At 41.2% G+C, this 26837-nt stretch overlaps 1 protein-coding gene across 1 annotated transcript in view; it reads left to right on the top strand.

The window, feature by feature from the left end:
• Positions 1–26837, top strand: part of LOC128941434 (zinc finger SWIM domain-containing protein 6-like) — a 334075-nt gene that overhangs the window by 211088 nt on the left and 96150 nt on the right. Inside the window, exons 2-4 of the mRNA XM_054283199.1 lie at positions 5181–5537; positions 21650–21798; positions 22323–22473. Of these exons, the coding sequence (XP_054139174.1) occupies positions 5181–5537; positions 21650–21798; positions 22323–22473 (657 nt within the window). The remainder of the gene's footprint in view (positions 1–5180; positions 5538–21649; positions 21799–22322; positions 22474–26837) is intronic.

The following is a 26837-nucleotide window of genomic DNA, read 5'->3' as shown; positions in this document are numbered from 1 at the left end:
TTGCTCAAGCACTGACTACACCATATGTGATACATAAACAACCATGCTTTGTCCCAAAGTCAGTTTTTGAACTTCCTGGATCAAGAGAACAGTAGCTGCTACTGTCCTCAGACAACTAGGCCAGCCTTGGCTGGCATTATCTAGTTGCTTTGAAAAGTAGGCCACAGCCCACCTCTGGTCCCTGAGGAACTGTGACAGCACTCTCAGTGCTGTGTTTTGTCTTTCATCAGTAAATAGTTCAAACAGCCGCATGGGGTCTGGGAGCCCCAAAGTAAGTGCCTGCATAAGGGCTCACTTGAGTTGTAAAAAGGCAGCCTGTGGATCATCAGTCCAGACTATAAAATCCCTCTGAACATTCTTCAAGAGCTCATACAGTGGCTTTACTAGCAGCCCATAATTGCTAATCCACAGGCAACACCATCTGATCATCCTGAGAAAGACACACAACTCTCTTACAGTTTGTGGCTGTGGGAGCTGGCAAATTGCTTTTTTTTGTTCCTGTCCCAGCCTCCTTTGTCCATGAAAGATTTTGAATCCCAAGTAGGTTACTGTGGTCTGGACTATTTGTGCTTTGTCTTTGGATACTCTTTATCTACTTAGTCCCAGAAAATTCAACAATGCCGCAGTCTGATCCCAACATTGATGTTTAGTTTCAGTGGCTATCAGAATGTCATCTACATACTGTAACAAGACTCAAATAGGGTTCTGATTTGTCCATTCCTCCACTTCTTTTGCCGATTGATTTCTGATTATGGTGGGGCTATTTTTAAACCCTTGCGGTAGAACTGTCCAAGTCAGTTGGGTTCTTCTCCCTGTGTTCAGATTTTCCCATTCAAAAGCAAAAAGCTCTTGACTTTCAGTACTCTAAGGGATACATGAAAAAGCATCTTTCAAGTCTAACGCTTTAAACCATTTTATTTTTTCACTCAAGGTTGTTAGCAAGGTATAACGTTTTGTTACTACCAGATGTATATCTTCTTCTATCTAATTTATGGCTCTAAGATCCTGTACCAGCCAGTAATCCTTTCCATTTGCCTTCTTAAATGGCAAATTAGGTTTGTTAAATTTGGATTTGCATTCCTTCAATAGGCCGTATTTTATAAATTTTTCCACAAGGGATAATAACCCCCTGCGACTTTCTATTTCCAAGGGTATTAATTTTGCCTTACTGATCCCACTCCAGGTTTCAATTCAATCTTTACAGGCTCTGCTCTTTTGGATCTCCTGGGCACTGATTTGCAGAAAAAAACCCCTAACTTCACAACTTTGTAAAAGTTGGAAAGCTGGTATGTTTATTACAGCACTGGATGCATGTGGGGATCGCTCCTCCCTAAAGGACATGTGCACCCCTGAGAATTCCCTAACCTTTTTTATCCCCCCCATAGTTGTACATATGCATAGAGTTTCACAATAGTTTCATGCATATTCATTTTACTGGTTTCAGGTTACAACTTGCAATTAGTCCTTATCAGTCCTTGTACAGAGAGAACTCTCTGGTCATCTTGTCCATCTCTTGGTCTCTTGCAGCCTCAGCTTTGGGATTTTTTCTTCATTTCAAAGTTCAAGGGGCCCTTCTTATCTCTTCAGCTTGGAAATTGCATTCCTTTTTTCTCAGCTGAGGCAGTTTCTGTGAGCACAGCAAAGCTAGCAGACTAAACAGGTTCACTTATGCTAGCAAGCTACAGATTTAATAATTCAAAATGGCACATTTCACCTAAATCCGAAATGGATTTCCACCCTGGAAAATTTCCCACTCTGTTTCAGCACCTCTCCAGCTCAGACTATCATAATTACTGCATCCTCAAGTGATACAGGCAGATGGATCATGTCCAATTTCAGAGACTCTAGTGCAAAAATAGAGGCTTCCACATAATTAGGTTCTGGGATAATAACCTTTATTTTTCCATTTTTAAATTTGATTTCAGCATTTAGTTTTTCTAATAAATCTGTCCCAAGGAGATGCTTTGGCAAATTGAGTGGATACAAAAACTGGTGAGTCATCCATTGTTTTCCTAATTTAAAATCAATGTGTTTGAAAAATGGCTGAGTTTCGTGATTCCATGTTGCACCAATAATTGTTATAGAATCATTACTCAAGTTTCCTTTTACTGTATTTAGCACCAAGTAACTAGTTCCCGTATCTACTAAGAATTCTACCTCCTCATTTCCCATCTTAGCTGTAAGCAGAAGTTCTGCCAGGGAAGAATCCTTGAGTCCCCCTCTGTCATCATCAGAGATGGCCATGAGAAGGGGAGCTTTTACTAGAACATTGAGATAAGGCAGTTTGCTAAAGCAAAAGTGAAAGGTGGTATGCACACAAGCAAAGGGAAAAAAAATAATTATCCTCTATTTCCCATCAGCAAGCAATGTCCAGACACTTCCTGGGAAGCAGGGCTTCAGCACACATAACTTCCTCCAGAAAGCAAACATTGAAAACTCATTAATTCCCTCCCTTCCTCCTCTCTCCCTCAGCTTATATATCTGAGCTAACATCATATGGTATGGAATATCCCTTTGGCTAATTTGGATCAGCTGGCCTACTTGTGTGTCCTCCAAGGGTCTTGCCCATCCCCATCCTGTTGATGGGATGGAATGTTGGAGAGACAGCACTGATGCTGTGCCAGCACCGATCAGCAGTAGCCAAAACACCAATGTGTTATCAACATCTTCCTGGCCATCAATACAAAGCACAGCACTGGGAGGGCTGCTATGGGAAAATGAACTCCAGCTCAAGAAGACCCAGTTCAGCTACTTACTGAGAGCAGGAAGGAGTAGGATCAGGCCACTTGAGTGTTCAAGTGTTACACTTTTTCTCAGGTCATAAATGAGAGACTTTGGTATATACTTAATAGGAAAGTGATATTAAAAAAAATATGTCTCCTATACAATTTCCTTGAGACCATCAATACATCTCTTCTTTACTGGAAATTAACCTGAAATAGAGCTGAACAAGTTTTAACAATACCTCTTTTTTGAGAGAGGGCACTGATGGGAGCATGCTATGATTACTTAAAAATCAAAGGGAAAGGCAGAGGGAGGAGCTCATTATTCAAGGGACAATTCCCTTCCCCTTCTCTGTATGTGTTGAGTGGAGCCAAGAGCAAAAATGCCAAGTGTGCCTGGGGTTCTTCATCCTCCTCCCCCCTCCCTTGTATCTGTGCACTTTACAGCTTACTGCCTCTTCAACTCTACTTTAACTGATAGACATTATCTTGCAAAAATCAAGAGTCTGTGTCTATGACTTCTGGTAGAATATCACATTTCTGTAGCTGAACGAAATCCAGACAGTGATACTGACTGCACAACCTGCTCTGAAATACACAGCATAAACAAATGGAAAAAATTAGATTTTCTTCTTCATTTCCAGTAGATTAAAGAGTTTCTTAAAAACAAATTGAGATGCAATGTTTTGGACTATAGCTATGTGTATATTTCTTTTTTACTCCCTAATTTTCATGTGATACTGCTTCCTACAACATACTTTTCTTGAAGTACAAGAATACTGAATCAGTTTTGGACTTTGAGGGAGTGTGGCTTTATAAGTAATGTATAGCACGTTACTTGTAATATCCATTCCAGATTTTATGTATGCAGTCTGTTCAAGTTTAATACCGATTATATGTAATTTGTTTGTATTGCTTTGTAGCTATACCTGTGAATTAATGCCTGAACCAAAAATCGATGTCATGTTTACATAAAATCCAATAGAAACACCCAAATTCTGCAGTGATAAAGTATTGAGAGCCAAAGCTGGGCCTTAACATTGGGAAAACAGAGATAGGTTCAGGTCTGATATTCAGAGAACAGCATTTGAGACCTTGGTTCAACAGGGTGCTCTGTGGAGTAGTGGCTGAAGTAAAGATCATTCTTATGGTATACCATATCTTCTTAAAATATAAGAAAAAAGAGTTATTTTGCCTTATGCTTTATCATGCCAAGTGGAGATGCACACTTCTGAAACAGTGTGTGCATATCTCATTGACTGTGAGACACAACTGCTCACTTTGAAAATTTAAAAAGGTTTATTAAACCGTAACAAAAATACAACAAAGGACTACATAAGGAAAAAAAGCTGTAGCACTGGGAACTTCCCCTCGTGCATATCACATGGCCAGTTCATCTTCAAGATGGATGCTCAGTCTTTTATATCCCTGGGGGTTGCATCAGCCAGCCCTGGCCCCTCCCAAAGTCTGTCAGTCAGCTCTTCTTTGCCATTTATCAGTGGAAACTGCTTTCTTGTAACTTGATTGGAGGTCAGGTGTTGCCATGCCGCACCCCCTAAGCAACAAGCTTTTCCATTCCCAACTGCCCCATGCAAGGGGCACATGTGCACACCTTCTTTTTTACCTGTCCTAGACAACCTCGGCTGTCTGATGGTCACAATACAGGGGGGAAAAAGGGAACTATGGGGAGAACAGAGGACATCTAAACTACAATAACATAACTGTACATCACTAAAGCTTTTCTTAATATTCACACAAGAGTTATCCCTGATTGTAAGAGCCAATCATCTCATTATCCATCTATAACATTGACTATTATGAATCTGATATCCTGTGTATTGGTAACTGCAGCAGTTTCCATTTCCCAAGAGTTACAAAGACATAGCTGCCCTACCAGATTGCTTGGGTTGATGATGAGCTTTAGCATCAACTCAGTGGTGGGAGAAGTGAAAGGAATGAGGTTAAGTGACTTGTGTCAGTGAATTGGTGGCAGAGTTGAGATTAGGACCAGGGTTTGTACCACTAGAGTGCACTACTTTCCTCTTACTTATTGAGAGAATGGGTAAATTTGCTGGTAAGTGCAGACTGGTGTGAGGTTTGGAAAATTGCTGCCAGCTTGCTGAACTACTGGGAATTTCACATCGGTCTTAATTGGATGCAACTCTGCTTCTGCAGCTATCATTTACCAAGTAACTTTTTCTTACTATCAAACTTCTATGAATGTTGTGATGGAATGGCAAAGAGGGCTTGTAAACCAGCTCCTTTTGATTTTATTGGATATAAAAAGAGTATGACAGAAAGACAGCGTTCATCATACTTGTAATTAAAGCAAGTTCTATGAGATATATTCTTTCTCAGAAATACATGATGACTTTTGCTAGATTAATTAAACGTTATCAAAAATGAGATATGGTACTTTATTTAAGAATATAAGCCCTCCATTTTTTCCCTTCACAGGTTTCCACTTGAGTGGCACTGTGACAGACCCTGCAATGCAATCGGAGCCAGAAACTGTTTGCAATGTAGCTATCAGCTTTGATCGTTGCAAGATTACCTCAGTGACCTGTAGCTGTGGAAACAAGGACATATTTTACTGTGCCCACGTTGTTGCACTCTCTTTATACCGGATCCGCAAGCCAGATCAGGTCAAACTGCATCTTCCCATTTCAGAGACACTGTTTCAAATGAACAGAGACCAACTACAAAAATTTGTTCAGTATTTGATCACAGTGCACCACACAGAAGTTTTGCCAACTGCTCAGAAATTAGCAGATGAAATTCTTTCTCAGAATTCAGAAATCAATCAAGTCCATGGTAAGTTTGATGATTTTTCTTTTTTTTCATTCCCTCTCTGGTTTTTTATATTATTTTTTGTGGCACTCAGGAGTGTGACCTCCTGAAGTCCCTTTCAACCTAATTAATTTGTAATTTTTATGATGTTTACATTATGGTGTTGTGGTCAGTTCATCACATGTTGTTTCTGCCGTTGCTTTTTCCTCTGGGGGACGACTCCTCACACTCTTCCCCTGCTCCAATGTGGATTCCCTCTGTCCTGGTTACAGGAGTAGAGTGCCAGTTTAGCAGTATGTGGGTGTAACAAAAGGTATATTCGACTCCTCTCTACCTCATTTCTGACACACTGTTAATGATGGGTCATTTGCAGTAGCTGCCCAGTGCACACTTGACACCTCAGGCTACAAGATGGATGTTAAACGAGATAAGGAAAAAAGAGGCAAGGCTGCAAGGCAAGGTAGTGTTTCTTTTTCTTCACACCAATGACTCAGCTGTGATAACTCTTTTTGGGGAAGCACCAGCACAGTCACAATCATCCTGAGGTGGTCACCTCAGGTAATGGGCCATAATGGACTCAATGGCACTGGCAGAATAGGCAGCTGCAATGACTCACAGTATTACATCATTCCATTGTGAAAGTTCCCAACCTGGGGGAGGTACTGACAATTACCACCTGAACCTAAGCATATATAATCTCTGATTTTGGGGATTTGGGACACCACCAATACCACCACTCATCATATCCAGAGGAAGACCAATACTTCTATAGGACCACTGCTTTCGACTGAAACTGTTATAGGTTAGTTGCGGTGGGGAATGAATCACCGACTAATAAGTCCAAATAAAATGAAATTTATTAATTGATAGAGCAAGCGATAATAGGCAAAGTCAGCGCCCCGGGCGCGCTGGGCGACAGGAGAGTCTCCGCTCTAACACTGCCGCACTCTTCTGGTTTTTCGTGGAGTTGTTATACAGTCCTGCTTCCGGGTTAATGTGTAGTACTCTGCGTATTCTTCTTTTGTGTCTAGATGGTCATAGTCCACCTCCCGGAGGTTTGAAGATGAAGATTGGTATTTTCCTTTGTCTGATTCCTGGAATTTTAGGCTCAATCTGCTGAGTTCCTGGAATCTTAGGTTTACTGAGCGGATAAGCTGATACTGTGCTATCAATCATAGCAAACCCCCCACCCATATTAACAGTTTACTAAACAGACAAACAAATGTTTGTGAAACCTATTGTCTTTGGCTTGACCTTCCTTATCCTTTTAAGTCTGGAAATTTACTTAAGCAAACAACTAGAGGTGGTGCAACAGTCTTACTGGAATAACTTTGTCATCTTTGATGAACAAACCTAAAGTTTTAACCCATTACAAAACCACCACTTGATAGGACTGTGATCATCACCCTGACCAACAGGATGCCAGGTTGTACTCTGACTTTGTGGGTTGAAGCCATCTTTCTGTGTATCATTGCATGTATTGTAATCTCTCTACTAAATTCTAACTCTGTCCTGAAATCTCTCTTAAGGTAATTGAGTGGGGTTCATTTCTCCCATCAGTCTATTTCATACCAGCACACCCTCTCACAGGAAACAGTTTTCCATAACCTTCTCCAATGTGACTCATTCTGACAAGGTACAGTTCTTCACAAACTGCTCCAATGTAGGACCTGTAATATTATGTTATAAAGTAATTCATGCTCAAGAGAAGAATATATAAAATAAAAATTGTAAAATCCAACGAGCCTCTGACCACGAGCAGCCCAGAGACAGATTACTACATTGGAATTACAAAACTTCTGGTGGCAGCAGGAGAACCATGCCTCGTTTAACTAATAAAAGATGTGGCTGGCGCAGAGATGGGCTTCCTCTGGAGTCATCAGGGAACACCCAAGGGTGATCATCGCTTGGTAGATACCATCAATCAAGATAACTGAAGTCCAAGTCGCCAAGGAACATACATCTGAATATGCGACTTCCCCTGACATGATCAGCGCCTGCCACTACTCAGGAAACCGCAATTGTCCATCCTTGCACAGTGAAAGAAACCTTCATACATATGTGGGGTTACAAAAGAAATCGAGGCACCTCTGCCTCAGGCATATAAAACTGTATAAAACAGCCCTGCTGGAAACAGCATTCGTGAACAGAGGGAGGTCCGATGCAATAGAAGTCAGATCTAGGTTCACCCAGCACCTACCCTGGGCTCGACGCTGTCTCTTTGGCTGTGGTTTTTAAGGACCGTATTTTGGTTGTGAAAATAAAATCTTTTGCATTTATTAATTTGGATTTCTGGCTGATCATTTATAACACACCCTTCCACGTGGTGCAGTCCTTCAGGAACAGGCTGCTCCAGTGTAGGTCCCCCACAGGGTCACATCTCCTGCCACCAAACCTGCTCCAGCATGGGCTCCACTCTCCACAGGGTCACAGGTCCTGCCAGGACCCTGCTCTAGCAGGGGCTTCCCACAGGATCACAGCCTCCTTTAGGCACATCCACCTCCTCCAGCATGGGGCTCCTACATGGGCTACAGGTTGATCTCTGCACCCCTGTGGACGTCCGTGGGCTGCAGGGACACAGCTGCCTCACCATGGTCTTTACTGTGGGCTGCAGGGGAATGTCAGCTCTGGCACCTGAACCATCTCCTCCCTCCTCCTACACTGACCCTGGTGTCTGCATAGTTTTTCCTCTCACATATTCTCATTCCTCTCTATGCTGGCCCAAATTTCTTCTGTGCTGTAATTTCTTTCCCTTTCTTAAATATGTTATCACTGATGTGCTACTGCTTTCACTGATGGGCTCGGCCTTGGGCAGCAGTGGGTTTATCTTGGAGCTGACTGGAACTGGCTTTGATGGACATGGGGGAAGCTTCTGGCATAAGACACCCCTTAAGACACCCCTGTAGCTTCCCCGCTACCAAAACCTGGTCATGCAAACCCAATAAACCCATAGAAGGTACTGTGGAAAAAATTAACATTAACTCAGTCAAAACCATCACACCAGTACTTTCTTTACATTTTCTCTTATTAGCACTCTCTGCTTCACAGTAGTTCCTGTTTTTCTTTAATGCTATGCACTACTAAACAGTCGTTATATTTTACCCAAGAGTTATGAAATTAAACAAAAGATTAAATTACTTATGTCTAAACTTTGAATCATTTTGGGAATCTAAGGCATAATATTTTGTAATAAGCAATTTGATCAGCTTTTTTTTCTATATAACTACAATTTAAAATAATTCTGAAAACACTAAGTTTATAAAATCAGTTACTATTCTGTTGTGAACTCAGAAGTACCTGTAGTATTGTGCTGAATTGCATTGTAGAGCTCAGACCCTCAGCTTGATGTCTTAAGCTTTCATAGTCTTTTTACCCAGTGGCATGAAAATAGCACTGGTTTAAGTATAGCAATGCTGAGTCACTGCAGAAGGCATAGTGCAAACTGACTGATTGTTGCCTTTTTCCCAACCTGGAAATGAAACTTGAGATAATTTTAGTAAGGAGGTAATATAAGAATAGATCTTTATTTGAAGACCTTCAGGGGCAGTTATGGAAAGATGTCCACAAAAGCTGTCCTAGGATGATGTTATGATGCTTGTATCCCCAATTGTGTGTTCTGTTTATGCTGGATATTATATTCTGTTCCCTCAGGACAGGCTGAGAGCAAAGGCGGGGAGAAGAAGCACAGAGCTTTGTTATCAGGGACTGGACTCCTCCTCCACAGTCTGCTGGAACACTGTTCATGTCTGGGCACAGACGGGGCAGAACACTGCGCTTCTTTTGCTTTTTAGTTAGTTAGTTAGTTTGTTTAGCTAGCTGAGGCAATCCTAGCTATCCCTGGACTGTTTTTCTTTCCCTTTTTGGAACCATTCAAACCTGCTCCAGACTGGGACCCAAGGAAACACCGAGAGCTCACACTTTGCAGCCTCCGGGACCTACTCTGCAGCCTTTCCCAGCGCTGGAGGGACTGATAACAGGGCAACCACCCCCAGGAGAGACTTTCTGAATTTGTCATTTCTTCAAAGCGATGAATGAGCTTTGTCATCTGGTATTGTTCAGTTTTTGTGCTGGGGAGTGCTTTGCCTGTTGAATAAACAGGTTTTTTTCACCTCTCTCCAAGGAAATTCTTTCCCGAACTGGTTGGGGGGAGGAGCTGTGTGGGTTGGCTTTCTGGGGGGGCCCCTTTTGGAGGTTTTCTCCCAAATTTGCCCTAAACCAGGACAAAAGTCCACCCCCTCCAGGGGTCAGCACATTTTTTTAGGTTTTAGGAAATTAGCATAATTGATAAAAAGCACCATTTAGGAGCACAAATGGTGATGCAATCTTCTCCCCAGGTCAAGCCCCTTTTCCAGAGTCCCCCCCTCAGCACTAGCTGTGCTTTGTTCATAAAATGTATCTCGAAGAGTTGTTCACAGCCTTGATTCCCAGGAAGAACCAAGATAGGATTGGGGCCTTGTGAGAAACAAGCCTCACTTCTAGAATTTTAGAAAAAGGTTTATTAAACCTTGACAAAAATTACAACAAAGGACTGGATAAGGAAAGAAGTTACAGCACTGAGAGCCTGCTCTCTCCCGTGGCTTTACAGCCATGTGGCTCATTCACAAAATAGCTGCTCCACCTTTTATACCCTTGGTGTTGCACCATGTAACCCTAACCCCTCCCAAAGTCTCTAAGTTAACTCTTCTTCACTGTCCATTGGTGAAGACTGTTTTCTTGTAACTTGATTGGAGGTCAGGTGTTTCCATGCCGTGCCTCTTAGTAACAAGCTTGCCCTTCCCCTAAATGCCCTGACCACCAAGGCTATTACAAGGAGAGGGGAAAGAGGACTATGGAATGACATCTTACATTAACATTACTATAAATCTATATAATATGTATCGCTTAATTGTGAGACACAACTATTACATTACTTATCTATTACAGGCTTTGTATCCCTCAAGGCTTGGAGCTCTGGAATTTGTTTTGTCTTTCTGCCTAGGGAAAGGCCATGGAAAAGTACTGGGAAAACTAGCCACTATTACAATAGGCCACAGAGCTACAAATATATGTGTGAAGAATACAGAGAACATATAAAAGAAAAAAGGCAAAAACCAAACAGCATAATGATGAGCTTTTTTATAAAATGTAAACAGTTATGGAAAGAATTTGGTTTTTTTCCCTAAATAGGGAAGTGTAGATGAGAAATCTTAGGCTTTTTAAAATACAAGTTGAAAGTAGCCATATTGTCACCGAAAACCAGGAAATACACTCTCCAACCAGTTTGTTAATTAGGAAGTTGGCAGTGCTTTATTCAGTGCTGAGGTACATGAGGAATCAATCCACCTATAATACACACCAAGTATAAAACCTTCTAACAATTTATACATTTTAGCAAATAAAGGAATTAGTGTTCCTTGGATACAAGTTACATCATTCTCCTATTAATTAGAATTCTGTCCTCTATTGGTTAATAATTTCTTGCTTCTCATGCAAATTAGTCCACATTTTCAGTCTTTTCATGATCTTTTTCCCAGATAGGGAGAGTTTCAGTACAATTGCTGAATTGTTTTTGTTAGTTTCTTACTTATCTCTGGTTTCTGCAAAATGTCCTTGTAGTCTATAAATTCTGCATTCCTGGTGTCCACTTCTCAGCAATGTATCTTTCTCCCAGGCTTTAACTTGCTCTCCCAAGTCTGAGAGCACCCAAAGCATGTCAAGTGCTAACTTTAATTGTTTTTCTAATACATGGACATCACATGGAGCTTGCCTGTCAGCCACTATCTGTTTCACAGATTAAATCTCCCCTCTTGTTGATTAGGTTCCAACATTTTCCCCTACTACTGCATAGGCTCCTTTTTAAAGAAATATAACTTTTTTGGTAAAAATACCAAGATTATTTAAAGATAAATCTCCTTTCAAGTGGAGGATAAATATGTGTGTTTTGTATATTGGTGCTTTTTATATACATCCTTTTCACAGGTTTTTCCTCTGTTTTAGAGCAATGAAATATTTAAACTATTTGCAATGTGATACTGCAAACCTGGGTCTGTTCAACAACTGCACTGCTTTGTCACAGACATATTTTCATTAAAATCCTTTCTTAGGATTTTTCCTGCTGGAGCTGAGATGTTTCAGCAACAAATGTAAACAATTGTTATCTGCTGCTGTGGAATGCAACAGGTCCACCTGTGATTGGCCCATCTTGGATGTTTACAATTAATGGGCAATCAAGGACTGAGCTCTCTCGGACAGAGTCGGAGAGAGCTCCTTTGTTATCATTCTATTCTATTCTATTCTTAGCTTAGCTAGCCTTCTGAGAACTTTTCCTTCTATTTCTTTTAGTATAGTCATAATGTAATATAAATCATAAAATGATAAATCAAGCCTTCTGATCATGGAGTCAACATTTTCATCTCTCTCTCATCCTGCAAACCCTTGTGACCACAGTCACACTGCTTGATCTCATGTGGCTTGATTTCCCTTTTAATCTAGTTTTTTGCAACTGAAGATTTATCAGCATGTGTTACATGTAGTTGACTGAATTCAAAACCCCTTAAAACTAACATAGTAAAGATGGAAGCACTCACAGAAGGGCAAGTTTCTCATTACTTGGGTTTTGTACTGTCTTGGACTTGATTTCGGACTTCTGAGAAAGTCTTATGGTTCCTGTGGAAGGTAGAAGACTTCTTTCACATCTTCAGACACAATTTATTATTAATCAAAAAAAAATATGGACAATAGTGCAATGTTCACAGCTGTAGGCTCTGATGTTGAAGGCAGTTGAGAAAGTCGATGAGCTGAAATACTTTTTTTAACTTTCTCAGCAACTAGTAGACAAGGCATCCCTCTGACCTTCTCAATCTTCCAGTTCTATTTTCATTGAATAAAGATTCTAGCATTCTCTGCAACCACTTAAGATTCACTTAGATGGCAGAGATGCAATTGTGAATCAAAGGCTTAAATCAATAGAATCAATGCTTCTATACATCTAAAGAGTTGTAGCTATCTTTGCTTTTCATGTTCTCAGGACTTCACTGAAAGCAAATTTTTACAAATCTGATCATGTAATTTTCCTTCCCTGCCAGTATCCTTCTTTTAGTATTGGCTACAGAGGTAACATGATCTGGGATTTGGAAGTGATAGTGTGATGCAATTCAATTTCTAACATCTTCTCAAAACCTAACAGAGATAGAGATTACACAGTTGTGACAAGCCCAAAACCAAAATGTCAAGTTAACTGAAATGTTAGGGTTGCAGTTTAGTGACAGGCACACGACTGAACACACCGAGACCATGCGACCACACACAAGATTTATTGATGGATGCCTTCTTTTATAGGGGGTTCAAAATTCCTGGGCTTCAGCAACTGATTAGTCAAGGTTTCAACACCGCCCAGCTCCCCGACCAATGATACATCTGCATTCAGGATTGAATGGGATTGGCTGGGGTTCTCTGTTTGAGTTTGAATCCAACCTATGATTGCCTCACCCAGGGACTTGTTTACTTCTAGGCTATAACGAACTAGGCTAGCCAAATTTGGTTTCTTATTATCGCCAAATTTGTACAGCCTCAGACTGGCTGTGGCTCTGACAATTTCCCCTTTCTGTTTTAAAAAATGCAAAGTGTTCTTTGTCTTCCTCTGCAGGTGTCTTGCAGACAGGATGACAAAGCATGACACAGATAATAAGCTTAATTTGAATAAGACTTTCCACCCAACTCAACAAGCCTAGTTTTCTCCAGCCAGTGATGTATCCCACGTATCATCGGAGTTATAACATTCACATTCAGGAGCTGTCAAACAAGATCACAAGTTTTCAGGATGGCATGCTGCAGGCTCAGTACCCAGAAGTTACAAATTACAATTTAACACTACAAACAAGAAACAATTCAACTGAAGCCCATCTCAATTACAAACAGACATCCTTCTGCTATTGATGTCTCCCAAATGTTTGAGTCTTGGGGTTCAAGTAGGGTGATGGGTAGATTTGTCTTACTGTTGTTGATAATCTTTTTCCTCTGACAAGCTGTCAGCTTGCTAGGTCATGTTGTGATTTGATTGAAAAACATGAGTACATTTAAGACTTTTGAGGGGGATATACACCCATCTCACTTCCACTTTCTTTGTTTTAATCACTTAACAGGAACATAATTCAATCTCAACAAAACATGCACTTTTGAACTATATCAACAAGGTGAAACTTACAACTGCCTATATGTATTGCTATCACCCAGGGTCTGCCAAGGAACCATCTTTTCACAATGAGGCCTTGGAGAGCCTTTTCCAGATAAGGATCCCCTGTCTACCTAAGAGGAAAGTGGTCCAGCTTCTGCAAAGCCGAATCAGCTAGTCAAAGTGACTTGCTTTCATTTTTAGCACAGGAACACCTGGGTTTGATGGCATGCTTTTTCTGCCAGTCAAGGCCACAGCTTGGCCAGAGCTAAGACCCAGACTGGGGGGGCTTCCCTATCATATCCTTAAAATAAATCTTTCAGTAATGATTCATAGAACAGCCAGCTTTTTTATCTATGCTTAGGTAAATAACCAGTGATATAAATAACTTGTAAATAACTATAATTATGTACATATATATACTACTCCTTTGAAAGTACCATTTACCTTTTTGTCACAAAGAAACCAATTCAAAACTATCAAAGGAAACATCTCTGTCTCAGTTAGGTTTTACAGATCATATCCTGGTACATCATTGAAAGTGACACATCCTTGTGTTCTATAAGGGTCTTGTAGATAGTTTAGGTGGATATTTGGAGCGTTCAGATTTCCCTTGTGAAGGCTTTTCTACTTGGTCGTGATCTTAGCTTTTTATTTGATGGGTAGATACAATGTTAACAACATTATTTAGCTGTATTTGTAGAATCCATTTGTATAGTCATAATACCAAAAACATAGTACAAAATCGGTTGGGTTTTTTGTCTCTTATAAATACAGATAGTTTGAAGTATTACTAAAATAATAACATTCCTCTGTATAAATTAAATAATACTTAGAAGAAATTAGTATCTTAAGGTTATGTACAAAAGAAACTAGCAAGCATTATTGAAATGAAATGCAAAATGTTACTGCTAATCTGTGATGGTGGTCACAAGGGTTGCAGGTGAAGAGAGAGGCGAGAATGTTGATCCATGTTCAGAAGGCTTGATTTATTATTTTATGATATATATACTACATTATAACTATACTAAAAAGAAATAGAAGGAAAAGTTCTCAGAAGGCTAGCTAAGCTAAGAATAGAAAAGAATCAATAACAAAGATATGTGTCCCGGCAGAAAGTGATAGCAGTGTCGCAGTCGAGGTGGTCACGACACGAAGCAGAGACCACAAGCAGTCTCAGTTGGCAACACTTTATTTGTGAACATGGCTGATCTTTTATACACTTTCCAATTGTTTACCCTTCTTCTACCTTAACTATTGGCCACAATAAGTCAATACCATGCTATTGGTGAAAAGTTATAGTGACTTCACCTAACTTTCTAAAAATGCTTCGTCCAGCTGCAAAGTGCTCTTATCTTTCTTCTCTCAATCTCCTTGGTTACAGCCTTGGAGAAAGCTCCTTATCAGCTTCTTACTTCTCGGCTTCTTCTCGCTCCTTTAGCTAACAGGCCTGCTGTTAACCCCTTCCACAGAGCAGCTCTGCTATGAGTGGTCAGTAAATCTAAACATCCACAGGAGACCAATCATGAATCCACCTGTTGCATTCCACAGCAGCAGATAACCATTGTTTACACTTTGTTGCTGAAACTTCTCAGCTTCAGCAGGAAAAATCCTAACGAAAGGATTTTAATGAAAAGATGTCTGTGACACTAATCCTGTGGTCTGAAGTACCCTTGAAGTAAATTTGACAAGACTCTTAGAACGCGTTTGCAGGTTTACAAGTTATTGATGTTTGTTTTGCGTTAGGCCATTCTGGGGGCTCCCTCGATGAGGGAAACCCTCCTGTAGCAGTTCTGTGCCAGGAAAAAGGAGACGCACGGGACTTTTTCTGTTGCAGTGTGATGTCATTGTTTGCCTCACATACCCGAGGTTCCTCCCTGATAATTCCCTGCCAGGTGTTTCAATCATCCCTCCTTTCCACACCCTGACCCCTGCTGAGTGCTGTCTGTCAATCCTGGCATTCCAGAAGGGCATTGAGTGACTGGCAGAACTCAAAAGATGCCCTCCATCCCTGGAGGGACATTGGGTCATCCAGGTGTCCTCTGTCCCTTGAGACTTCCCTCCCCCCCCCCCCCCACCTGGTTGGTGGTCCCCTGTGTTCCTTCTCTCCCCCTCTCCCCCAGGTAAAAGGGGGAGCAAACCACACGGTCAAGAGTTCTGTTGGAGCTGTTACTGGATTCAGAGGCCTGTGGGCCAGAAATAAAGCTCTTAATCAAAACCCTCCATCAGAACCGACTCCTTTCCTTCACCTTGCCTTAAAGCTTCTCCGCTAGAGGGAAACCCAAGGAGCAGACCCTGTTACAGGGAAAGCTCCATCCTGCAGCCACCGGAGCTCCTGCATGCCTGGACTTGCCTCCAAGCACCCAGCTGCAGCATCCAGCTAGCCAAAGGTGTCTCTGAGGTGAAAACACCACAGTTGCCGCTTTTTGGTCAAGCAGCAAGGGCCAGATAAGCTCAGGCATGTCCCATTCCGGCTATATTGGTAATTATTCCAATATTTTTCTGAAATAAACAAGGGCCAGGAGACTTCTTCTCCTTTTTAATGCCTTTATTAAAAGTGATCAGCTCAGGATTGGGTGGCTCGACGGGTCTGCAGTCCCCGTCGTCTTCCCGGGCGACTCAGAGGAGGAGGATATGCACAGCTCTGTCCACAAGGGGCAGAGCTGGGGGAATCCAGTCCTCGTGGGAGCTTTTAGGGCGTGATTCCCCGTCAGATGGTGCCCCACTCACTCAGTCGGCCTGGTCTCACCGCCGGGGTCGTCTCTCTTGGTCAGGGCGAGAGGGTCCGAAGGTGTTCCGCATCTCTGCAGGCTCAGCACTCGGCTCCTCACGTTCAGACATCACTCCAGTCTCTCAACTCTTAGGTGGCTCGTCGTTTTGGGGTCTTCTCTGTACACCGGGGGACCCATGCTGCATTGTGGTCTTGGAGTCACTTTGCATAGCCCCCCCCACCTTCTCAGGTCTCTTCTACTGTTCGGGAAGGTTCCCACCCTTCTGGGAAAGGTACAACTTAGCCTCGGGCGAGGCTCTGCTGATACAAAAGGAGCGATTAGCCACAACGACTCGTGATTACAATAACAAAACACGAAGAACTTCAGCAGCTACCCGTGGTCTGGCTGCTTTTTGTAACTTTTTCTCACAAAAAAATATTACCCGAATTTTTGTTCATAACATTTTCAGTCTTCAGCTTTTTTTTTATTGTTATGTTATCCAAAGTTTTGAACGCTGTCCACACCAGGCTCAGTGCACTGGAAAAGTACCACAAAATGGCCCCTGAAATGTACAGCTCCAAGGTTTTTTAAAGTTTCTTCATCCAATTAACTCTTAAAATGTACATTATTTCTATTTATCTACTGATAACTCATCCCTTGACTGTCCATGTAGCCTCTGCACTCTGCTTTCCTTGACCAATCACACTGTGTGACCAACACTGCAGAAAATGGAGTAGATAATGAAGAAGAAGACAGGAACTACACCCAAATTCTTCCATCTTGCTTCCTATCTACATCATACTAAAAATCCCAAAACCTAAATTTCTCACCCAAGTGACATACTATACTACTCTCTATAATCTATTTCACACTTTGGTAGATTCTAGCCTATCTCGAAGTCTTGGAAATCCTCTCCACGGGCAAAGGTTAAAGGCAGTGTTTCTCTGGGGTTCAGAACCCCTCAGAGCAGACAGAGAAATGTTCCCTGTGCCCTGGGTTCCCACAACAAGTAAAGTTTTAGAAAAATCAAATAATGTTGAGGAAAATTATATAAAGAAATGAAAAGCATATGTGCCTTTTCCTTATGACCTAGGGATTTTACTCTTTAAAATTGTTAAGTTTCTATATTAGCCTATTTACCTTCAATTAATATGTTATCTTTCAGGAAAGGTATAAAGACATGACCTCAAGGCTGCAGGACAAACCATTTTTGTTAATTAGAAGTTTCTGTTATTACTTTTTCATGCATAGTTTTTAACTTCTCTGTAATCTCAAATTACCTCAGTTCTGTGATTATTGCATCTGTATACTTAGTTGCAAAAACTTAACATTAAAAGCCATGGTTTTATTTTGTTTCAAAAATAAGAAAACATGCAAATTAGTATTTTAGTGATAGCAGTGACAGACCTGCTATATTCAGAAACCTGCTATTGACTTCAACAGGAGTTGGCATGAGTGAAATATGAAAGGTAGTTGTTAGTGATTTTCAGCATGAAAATGATTTTTTAGACATTGTAAACAGAAATGGCAGGTGGAAATCTAGGCTTGGGACATTACAATTAAATTAAGACTAATTCTCTAAATGATTTTAAGAGATATCAAGTCCTGCGTCAGAAATTGCTTTAGGATGAGAGGGTTAGGTTTGTCATTCCAGTGGTAATCTCTTACATCAGGGAAATTGTAAGGTGGAAGCTGTTTTTCCAGAAAAGAGTACCTTGAAAAAACATCAGTTAATTTCTGCTTGAAAGGACAGCTTATGAATTAGAATCATTACAGGACTGTCTATCACAAAAAACAATTGAAGCAATGCAGGGGGTCACAAGGTGATATGGTAAAAAGGGGAATCTTAATAGTGAGGGTCTGGGATAGTGGTAACACAGGCACAACAACAGTACTGACTCCTTAACCCATGCAGCAATCGCCATTTGAATAGTAAAAAACAGAAAAGTTCTATGGACTAGCTGTAGATTCAACAGGTTGAGCCGGTAGATGCTTGTGGTATTTTTGGGGTTCCCCAGATGGAGGAGGAATGAAGGAATAGGATTCCATGTTCTTAGAAGGCTAATTTATTATTTTATGATATGATATGATATATAATATGATGTTAAAGAATGCTATACTAAAACTATACTAAAGAATAGAGAGAGGATACTTACAGAAGGCTTAACAAGATAATAATTAAAAACCCTTGACTCTCTCCTCAGAGTGTGACATAGCCTGACCGTGATTGGTCATTAAGTCAAAACAATTCACATGTTGTATAAACAATCTCCAAACCAGATTCCAAAGCAGCAAAACACAGGAGAAGCAAATGAGATAATATTGTTTTCCTTTTTCTCTGAGGTTTCTCAGCTTTCCAGGAGAAGAAATCCTGGTGAAGGGATTTTTCAGAAAGGCTATGCAAATGCTGCAGTCTTCCTGAGGAAGGGGTTACCCATCAGGACAGGTCCTTTCTCCAGCACAGTATCAGCTCACGAGGGTTTGCAGTAGACAGGAACTCTGGCTGTTGTAGGAGCAGTGGAAACGGCACAGGTTGGGGGAGGCGCTGGGGCAGCTCACGCCTTATCAGGAAAAGCCTGCCATGTAGGGGGGGCAGGGACTTGGCACTGCCTCTGCCAGCGCTGCTTCTGCTGGTGCACCCAGGCTCTCTGGGTCGCTTCTTCACTGCCCACATGCAGAGTGTTGCAGGCGTTTCGCCAGACCTGCTGTGAAGGTGGCTTGCTGCTGGCCGCTGTCTTGCAGCTATGCCATGTGGTTGGTGGCCCGTGCTTGCTGCCACCACTACAGCACCATACCTCCGCAGCTGTCTGCATGTGCCCCCTCCCACCACCTCTGTCACTGCTGCTTCGTTCTTGCAGAGGGCAGGCTGAGAGGGAGCACCCTGCTAGTAAGAGCCCCCATGGCCCCAGTCACTCACCACGACATGTGCTCTAGCTGATACTGCACTGCACAGAGCGGCACAAGTTCATTTGTGATACTGCCAGGGTCCCCTCTAGGGTTAAATGGATCTGGGGACCAGGGGCCATCTTCTGGCTCTCCTCCCACAGCTCTGGCAAACTTACAGTGGTCTGTGTGTGGCCCAGTCTCCCAGCCTCTCAGGTGCTGACTGCAGCACTGGCTGCCTTGGTGTTTTCCAGGCTTCTCGAGTCCCTAATGTGGATGCGCCAATATACAGTGTTCTGCAGCCCCAGGTGCTGGCGGGTCTATGCATGACATGGGCATGCACGGTGCCGGGAGGACTCTAGCAGTGGGGCTGCCAGCTTCTCTCCCAGCTTCTGGAGCTGCAATGCTTCTGGGTTCTGGTGGGTGCACGGGAGGGAGTCCCAGGGACAACGGTGGAGTCGATTCCAGCCGCTGCCCCCATGTGCCTGGCATGGCATCCCCTCCTCTGCGGGGTGCCTCCCGTGCTCCGCCATTTTGGGATGTTTTGGAGGGCTGTGCCCGTGGCATCTCCACTGCCATCCCCGTGTCCTGCTCAGCTTCCAAGCACCCCAGCAAGTCCAAAAAAAACCTCCATGGCTTTATAACATTTATAGCATCCATAGTGGCTTCTAAAGCCTGTTCTACAAACCTCCAGAGTTTTATAATGTCCATAGCGGCTTCCAGAGCCTGTTGCTCATGCTTTACTCCCTGTTGAAGTAAAAAGAGAGTCCATACCTTCATAACTAGGTGTTCCACTGAGATCCATCCTCCCATATTTTCAGCGGTGCTTTTCTTCTATTTAAAGGGCTATATACAAAGGTAGTCCTGACTTTTTGGCCGCTCTCCATGCCACAAATGGTTCTTCTCATTGTATTGTTGGCAGCTTTTTTGCAACAAGTGGGCTCCACTCACACTATTTGGCAGCTTTTTCACTGCAGATGGGTTCTACTCACCCACCCTCTGTCTCCCCCACTCTACACATGGATGGCTGTATCAATCACGTTGGGATCACCACTTGTTACATTAGGGTCGCAGTTTGGAGATAGGCACATGACTGAACACACCAAGATCATGCAACAACACACAAGATTTATTGATGGTTACCCTCTTTTATAGGCGTTTCAAAATTCCTGGGCTTGAACAACTGATTGGTTGAGGTTTCAACACCACCCAACTCCCTGACCAATGATTCATCTGCATTCAGGATTAAATGGGATTGCCTGGGGTCCCCTGTTTGAGTTTGAATCCAACTTATCATTGCCTCACCCAGGGACTTGTTTACCTCTAGGCTATAACGAACTAGGCTAGCCAAATTTGGTTTCTTATTATGGCCAAATTTGTACAGCCTCAGACTGGCTGTGGCTGTGACAGTTAACTTCAGTCTTGGGCATGATTAAAATGCCTTACATCTGAGTATAGTGATGCACTACCATTTTTTCCCCTGACAGTCTAGATAAGTGCTTTTCAACTTTTTCAGTTAGAATACCTCTTAAAAATATTCAGTGAAGGTGCAGGTTTCTTCAGAAATATGTAGATTGTTAGATACTGCAAGAACTTGTTTTATTTTTGTCAGACTTTAAAAAAGGCCATAAGGGGAAAATCATTGATCTCAGCTACAAAATTTTAGTTAGAGCAACCTGTGGCCAAAGCACTGCCTGATGTAAATCCAGTCACTTCACTTGGCACTAAGCTAATTCAGGTAAGAGTTGCTTTGAATTGACTGTGTGCTGATGACATTGCCTATTGTAAAAATGCTCCTTCAGAAGCGCCACAATCTTACACAGCTGTAACTTATTTATGTTAATGCCTTTAGTGCTTAAAGACTTTGGGTTTGCTTGGGAATTATTTTTTATTCTTTATTCTTTGTTTAGCTTTGCAGGGCCATCACAGCTCAAAGGCACTGAAGTGATGATTTTCCTCATGTTCATCGGTAGCAGTGCTCATTAGTAGTAACTTAAACCTGAGCAAGATTGCTGAAGGTACAGAAGTCACACAGGTGTTCTGGGGAGAGTGGTTTTAACACCGCAGTTGTTGAAATTATTATGTTAAGTGTAATTTTGTTTGTAAAAGCATTCTAGAATAACTGTTGAGGCAGGAGGAAGAAACTCATCTTGATTTTAACATTTTATTATAAAATATTGTTTGTTTAAATACCTTTTCATAGACTGTCATTTCTAAGTGCTTAAGACTGCTTAGGAGAAATTTAGGTCTATTTTAAAGAACCTTTTAAGTCAAGACATCCAAAATGGGACAATACACAAATCCAAAATCCTTTGCAGCACTCATTTGCCCTGGACCCACAAACCTCTTTTCTTTATGTAGAACATAATGATTTCTCTTCTTGCTGTTTGCAGGTGCTCCTGACCCAACAGCAGGTGCTAGCATAGATGATGAAAACTGCTGGCATTTGGATGAGGAACAGGTCCAAGAACAGGTTAAACTCTTCCTCTCCCAGGGTGGATATCATGGATCTGGGAAGCAACTCAATTTGCTTTTTGCAAAGGTATGTTGAGTACTCAGACCCTCTTTTTTCTCCCCCCACTCCCCCATCCAGTCTGTAGTTGTTCAGGTCTTACTCAAAGTCCTGTTGTTCTAAAACAAGACAAAGCCCTGGGAACATGATAGCAAGTTAATAATGCATTGGGATGCAATCTGGTGTGTCTTGATATTAGTTTAAGGATATGAAGTAGCATTTCAACTGTCTACAGCTTTGCTGTTCTCTTCCTTCCTACCCTCAAAATGTTGGAGAGACCTGTAGAAATTATGGTCTTGCAGTAGCTTGCATAATACACCTGTGGATTACTTGTGGAAGAAGTGTATTTGCAGAATTGCAATGGGATACTGAAACTAAAAATTGTTAAAATTGGGAAGGCAGACTATTTTTTTCTACTTAAAAACTTCACATCAAATATATAAATTATATGTCTTATTTAACAGAGGTGGAATATTTAGCACTTCAGCATATCGTCTGTACTGTGGTTTGTTTTGGGTTTTTTTCAAGTTTATATTAAAAGACTCATTTCCTAGGTGCGAGAGATGCTGAAGATGAGAGATTCAAATGGAGCTCGCATGTTGACATTGATAACAGAGCAGTTCATGGCTGACCCTCGTCTGTCGCTTTGGACACAACAAGGAACTGCAATGACTGACAAGTATAGGCAACTCTGGGATGAACTGGGTAAATGCATAGACTTCAAAATCATTTAGGTGTTCATGTGTATAATGAAGAAACAATTACATATTTGGCATGTAAATTTACTGTGGTACTAGATAAAGCAAGTTAGAATTTTCTTCAAGTTTGCTTGTTCAGTTAAGATTGGATGAAATTGAATTTCTGATCTACTATATGATACAATTACAATTGGAGGAGAGAAAGCATACTACGAAACAAGTATGATTGTAACAGGTTGTAAGTACCTGAGGAACTATAAAAAGAATAAAATAAAAAGTGGAAATGTAGCTACAAAACTGAGGGTAAGCATAGAAGCCACTAAAGATAAACTGGAAAGCTTAAGGAAGAAATCGATTAAAAACTAGAGAGAAATAGAAGGCAAAAAGAAAAGATTCATAAAGAGTATGAGAAGATAGCAACAAAGGAAAGCAGAAGTCCCTTACTGAGTAGGAAAGGAGATCAAGTAACAGAGGGCTATAACAACTAACACTGCTTTACAGGAAAGGTCAGTTGTGACCAGATATAACATGTACTACGGAGAGAACACATTCTGGAATGGGGAAGGAATTATTTAAACTGTTAAAGTCTGAAGACACTTGCTTTAAAGTGTTCAAGAAACTCACTGAGAGAGTTTTGAACTGCTGCTTCAGAAGTTCTAAAAATCTATAGGAATTCGTGATAGAAAGGGATGTTAAAAACAACTTGAAGGTAAATGTCACTAAGATTTTAAAGATGGGTAGGTGAGTAGAAAGGATAATATTAAGTAACCTTTCAGCATTGTTTTCTTAGATTTAAGGTACTGGAACAAACCACTAACCAGTTGGTATGTAAGCATATAGAAGATAAAAGTGATTATTTTCAATACAGTAGTAAATCTGTTTCCCTAAAAGATAAATCACTGAGTGTTTGAGTGAAGGAATTAATGTGTATATCTTAGCTGTAGTAAAGTTTTGGATGCTGTCCTGGAGGCTTTCTCAAAACAAATTGAAAAGATGCAGCCTAAATGAAATTGCCTTGTGATTCATGGATCTTGGAGTAGTTACCTGTGCTGTCATTCAATCTGGAAAGACACTTCAAGTCTAGACATACGGGAATCTATCTTGAAATATGTTCTGGTCAATATTGCTTTTCCTGACTTATGTGGCATGAAATATTAAAATAAATATATATACATATAAAAGCAAACCAACAAAACCAAACAAAAAACCCAAAACAAAGAAAGAAATAAAACCCCACCAAAAAAATCCCCAAAGAACTCAAAACTTACTAAAGACACCCCTTGGGACAATATGTAAACACTGCGGAGAACAAAGCCAAATCCATAATGCTCTTGGTACATTTTAAAGGTCCAAAATAAAGCTAAATGTTGCAGTAAGGGTATAAAAATTTATCAGAAAATAAAGCCCTTTTGTTCCAGCTGGTCCTCAGAGGGACTGGCTGCAGTTTGGCTTAGTTTCTGGTTAGAACCACTACAGTTCCTTGTAGATTTAATTCCTTCAGTCCCCCATGAGTCGCAATAGCCAATGTTTATATTTGTCCAGCACAATTATATAACATCATTCAATTCTGGAATGCTGTCAACTGGGGTGTGAAAATTCACTCCAGTACCCATTCCACCACAGTTCCAGCTATCCAGTGTTGCCATTGGTTTTCTGATTCCCTTTTAATTTGTCCCCACAGAGACAGTGAAAGAGGTTGCTTCATCTAAAGGGGGCAAAGTGTTAATAGTCCCAGCATGTGTTGCCATTGCCAGCCCTCTATTAGTAAGTCAGTAGACTGTGTTCCATCACTGCTAACCCACATGGTGTGCCCCATAGAGGTTATACTTAGTTCTGAACAAATTATGTCAGACTCAGTATCATTGTTAGTCAAATGAGATCAAGTGTCTTTGAGTGAGGTGATATAGTTTTGACAAGTACAACCTAATCTGAAAGCTCAAATGAATGGGCCCAATCTCTGAAGTTCAGTTTTATTTGAGTTGCAATTATAAACTCCAGTACAATTCCAATTATGATATTTTTGGGCTGTTTGAGCAAAAAACATTTAAATTTGTGTCCAGAACATCAACCTGTATGGGATCATCTGGTAATCCAATTGTTCTTTCCCAATCAATGCACCAGTTGGTAGTTGTATATAATGGCAGTCACCGCATTGTGGCCTTCCCCACCCCCATGGAATATGCATTCCCCATGGTGTATCAGCACATGTATCCTCAGGAAGACAATAAATTTTCTCAACTGAATCACTATTGCTCTCAAATTTCAATGATGATGTTACAGTTTCATATAGTTGTATTATTGTTGGTCCACTTTAAAACATATTTTTCTTCCTCAGTTTGCCAAGTCAGATTTGTGTGATTTTTCCACATAACCTCCCAAGTTTTAATCAAACCCATAGTGAAATTCCCCAAGTTACTGGTGAGTTGGCAGATGGAGGAAAAGGTAAATGTGGTGATTTGACTAACGTTATGTGTATGTCCAAAAACTTGGATTAACTGCAATGTAAGATTTCAAGCAATCCCTGACCTTCTGTCTAGTGACAGTAAGAATAATAAAGAGTGTTCTTGATAATCTCCCTCTATTAGGTTGTCATCAATATATTGATATCATGTAATGTCAGGTGGAATAGGAATCTCTACTAAGACCTTAGCCAAGGCATTGTGAGAAATAGCAAGAGAATGTTTGTGAAAGTGTATTGGATTCTCCTCAGTGTAAAGGCAAACTGTGCTTTATTCTGTTCAAGGAGGGGAATCGTGAAAAAGATGTCCTTAACATCGAGGGTAGCCATCTAAGCATGAGCAGCACCCAGTAGCAGTGTCACTATCTAGACAATGTTTGGAACTGCAGCAGTTAGAAGTGCAGTATTAGCAGTTAACTGTCAATATACCATGAAATGCCAGTGCCAGGTCAGTTTCTTTACTGGCCACACCAGTGAATTATAAAGCAAATGAGTCCTTGTAATGATGCCTCTTTTTTTTCCAAATCTATCACTAATTTATCAATTCCCATAAGTGCTGCTGTTGGCAGGGGGTACTGTTTTGCATTAGTAAATTTAGAAGGCAGCAATGGTATCGATGTCCCTAATGAATTGATAAAAATTTCCAAGCCTGAATCATCCCACATTCTTTCAGATTCTATTTGTATTCCCAGCAACCCAGTGCCTTCCATTGCGAAGCTCCACAGAGTTCCATCTGGGAGTTTCCAGGTTTGCCCATAAAGTAAATCAAATCCTAAAAGTTTTAGTTGGGCAGCCCCCACAAGCACTTCAACCTTAGTAAATTGTTTTTTCCCCAGGAGCCAGATGGAAATTTTTGCTGTTGGACATTCCTTTATTGTACCATCAGTTCTGGTAAAATTTTTACGGTCACTGGGTATAATTTCCAAAACATTTGCTGCTTCCTTTGTAATCACTGATATTTGGGTCCCTGCATCAATTAGAAATTCAACCATAATTTTTCACAGTCTGACTAGAATATCAATAGAAGGTTCCAGCTATTTGCCTCGGAGCCACTGTACCGCTAATTCCCACCAAGCAGGCTCAGGAGCTTTAACAATGGTTATCTGATGTGGAGGCCCTGACCCATCCTGTCCAGCATCCATAATTCACTATTTCCTGCACGAATCCACTCTAGGTAGCTAAATGCATCATCTGCACCCAGGCCCCTGGATGCCCAGGAACTGTGGCATTTTGGACATAAATCTGCTGCATTTCATCCTGAAAGTTTGCTACAAAAGTCTTGAGACTGTTTGGAAAACCCAGAATAAGATGGGTTAATCTGGCTGAATTGATAGGGGCTAACATAAGAGACTGTCTAAGCCTGTCCCTCTCATACATACTCTGTATACAAACTGCTTCCTGCACAGAAGCTGCGAGATCAGAGAATCAAGCAGTTTTAATAGCCAGTGGATCTCCCCTGTCCTGCAGATCTATCCCTCCTGCCCAATATACCACCTGTGCAGTTAAAAAATATCATGATCTCTGGGAGTGGTGGTTAAAAACCTGCCAGGACCCCAATGGCTTCCCGCTTCTTCCTCACTTGATAAAATCCAATCCCCATTGGTCAGAGAGACTCATCACATATATTCCATTTTGGAGAGGGTGATTAGCTCATCAGCGGTTCTATTTTTTTTCCTTGCAGATATTTTTCCTGTTTTTCTACTGCATGCAATTCAGTTTTCAAGTCTCCAGTTTCCACCAAAAGGGAGTCTATGCAAATTTCCTTTTTCCCCCCTCCAATTCTTTTTTCAAAGGCCAATAATGCTTTTAGCAGATTGTTTTCAAGTTGAATCACTGCATATACCACACTTCGATTTTTTTTGGACGGCAAGGATTCTTTAGCCTCTTCTTGTGCATAGGATAGACAAGTACCT

The sequence above is a fragment of the Melozone crissalis genome, unplaced genomic scaffold (genome assembly GCF_028551555.1).
Source record: "Melozone crissalis strain CALT ecotype California unplaced genomic scaffold, PUWL_Pcris_2 ptg000035l_1, whole genome shotgun sequence".
Classification (NCBI taxonomy): domain Eukaryota; kingdom Metazoa; phylum Chordata; class Aves; order Passeriformes; family Passerellidae; genus Melozone; species Melozone crissalis.
This window is presented reverse-complemented; position numbering and strand designations above follow the sequence as displayed.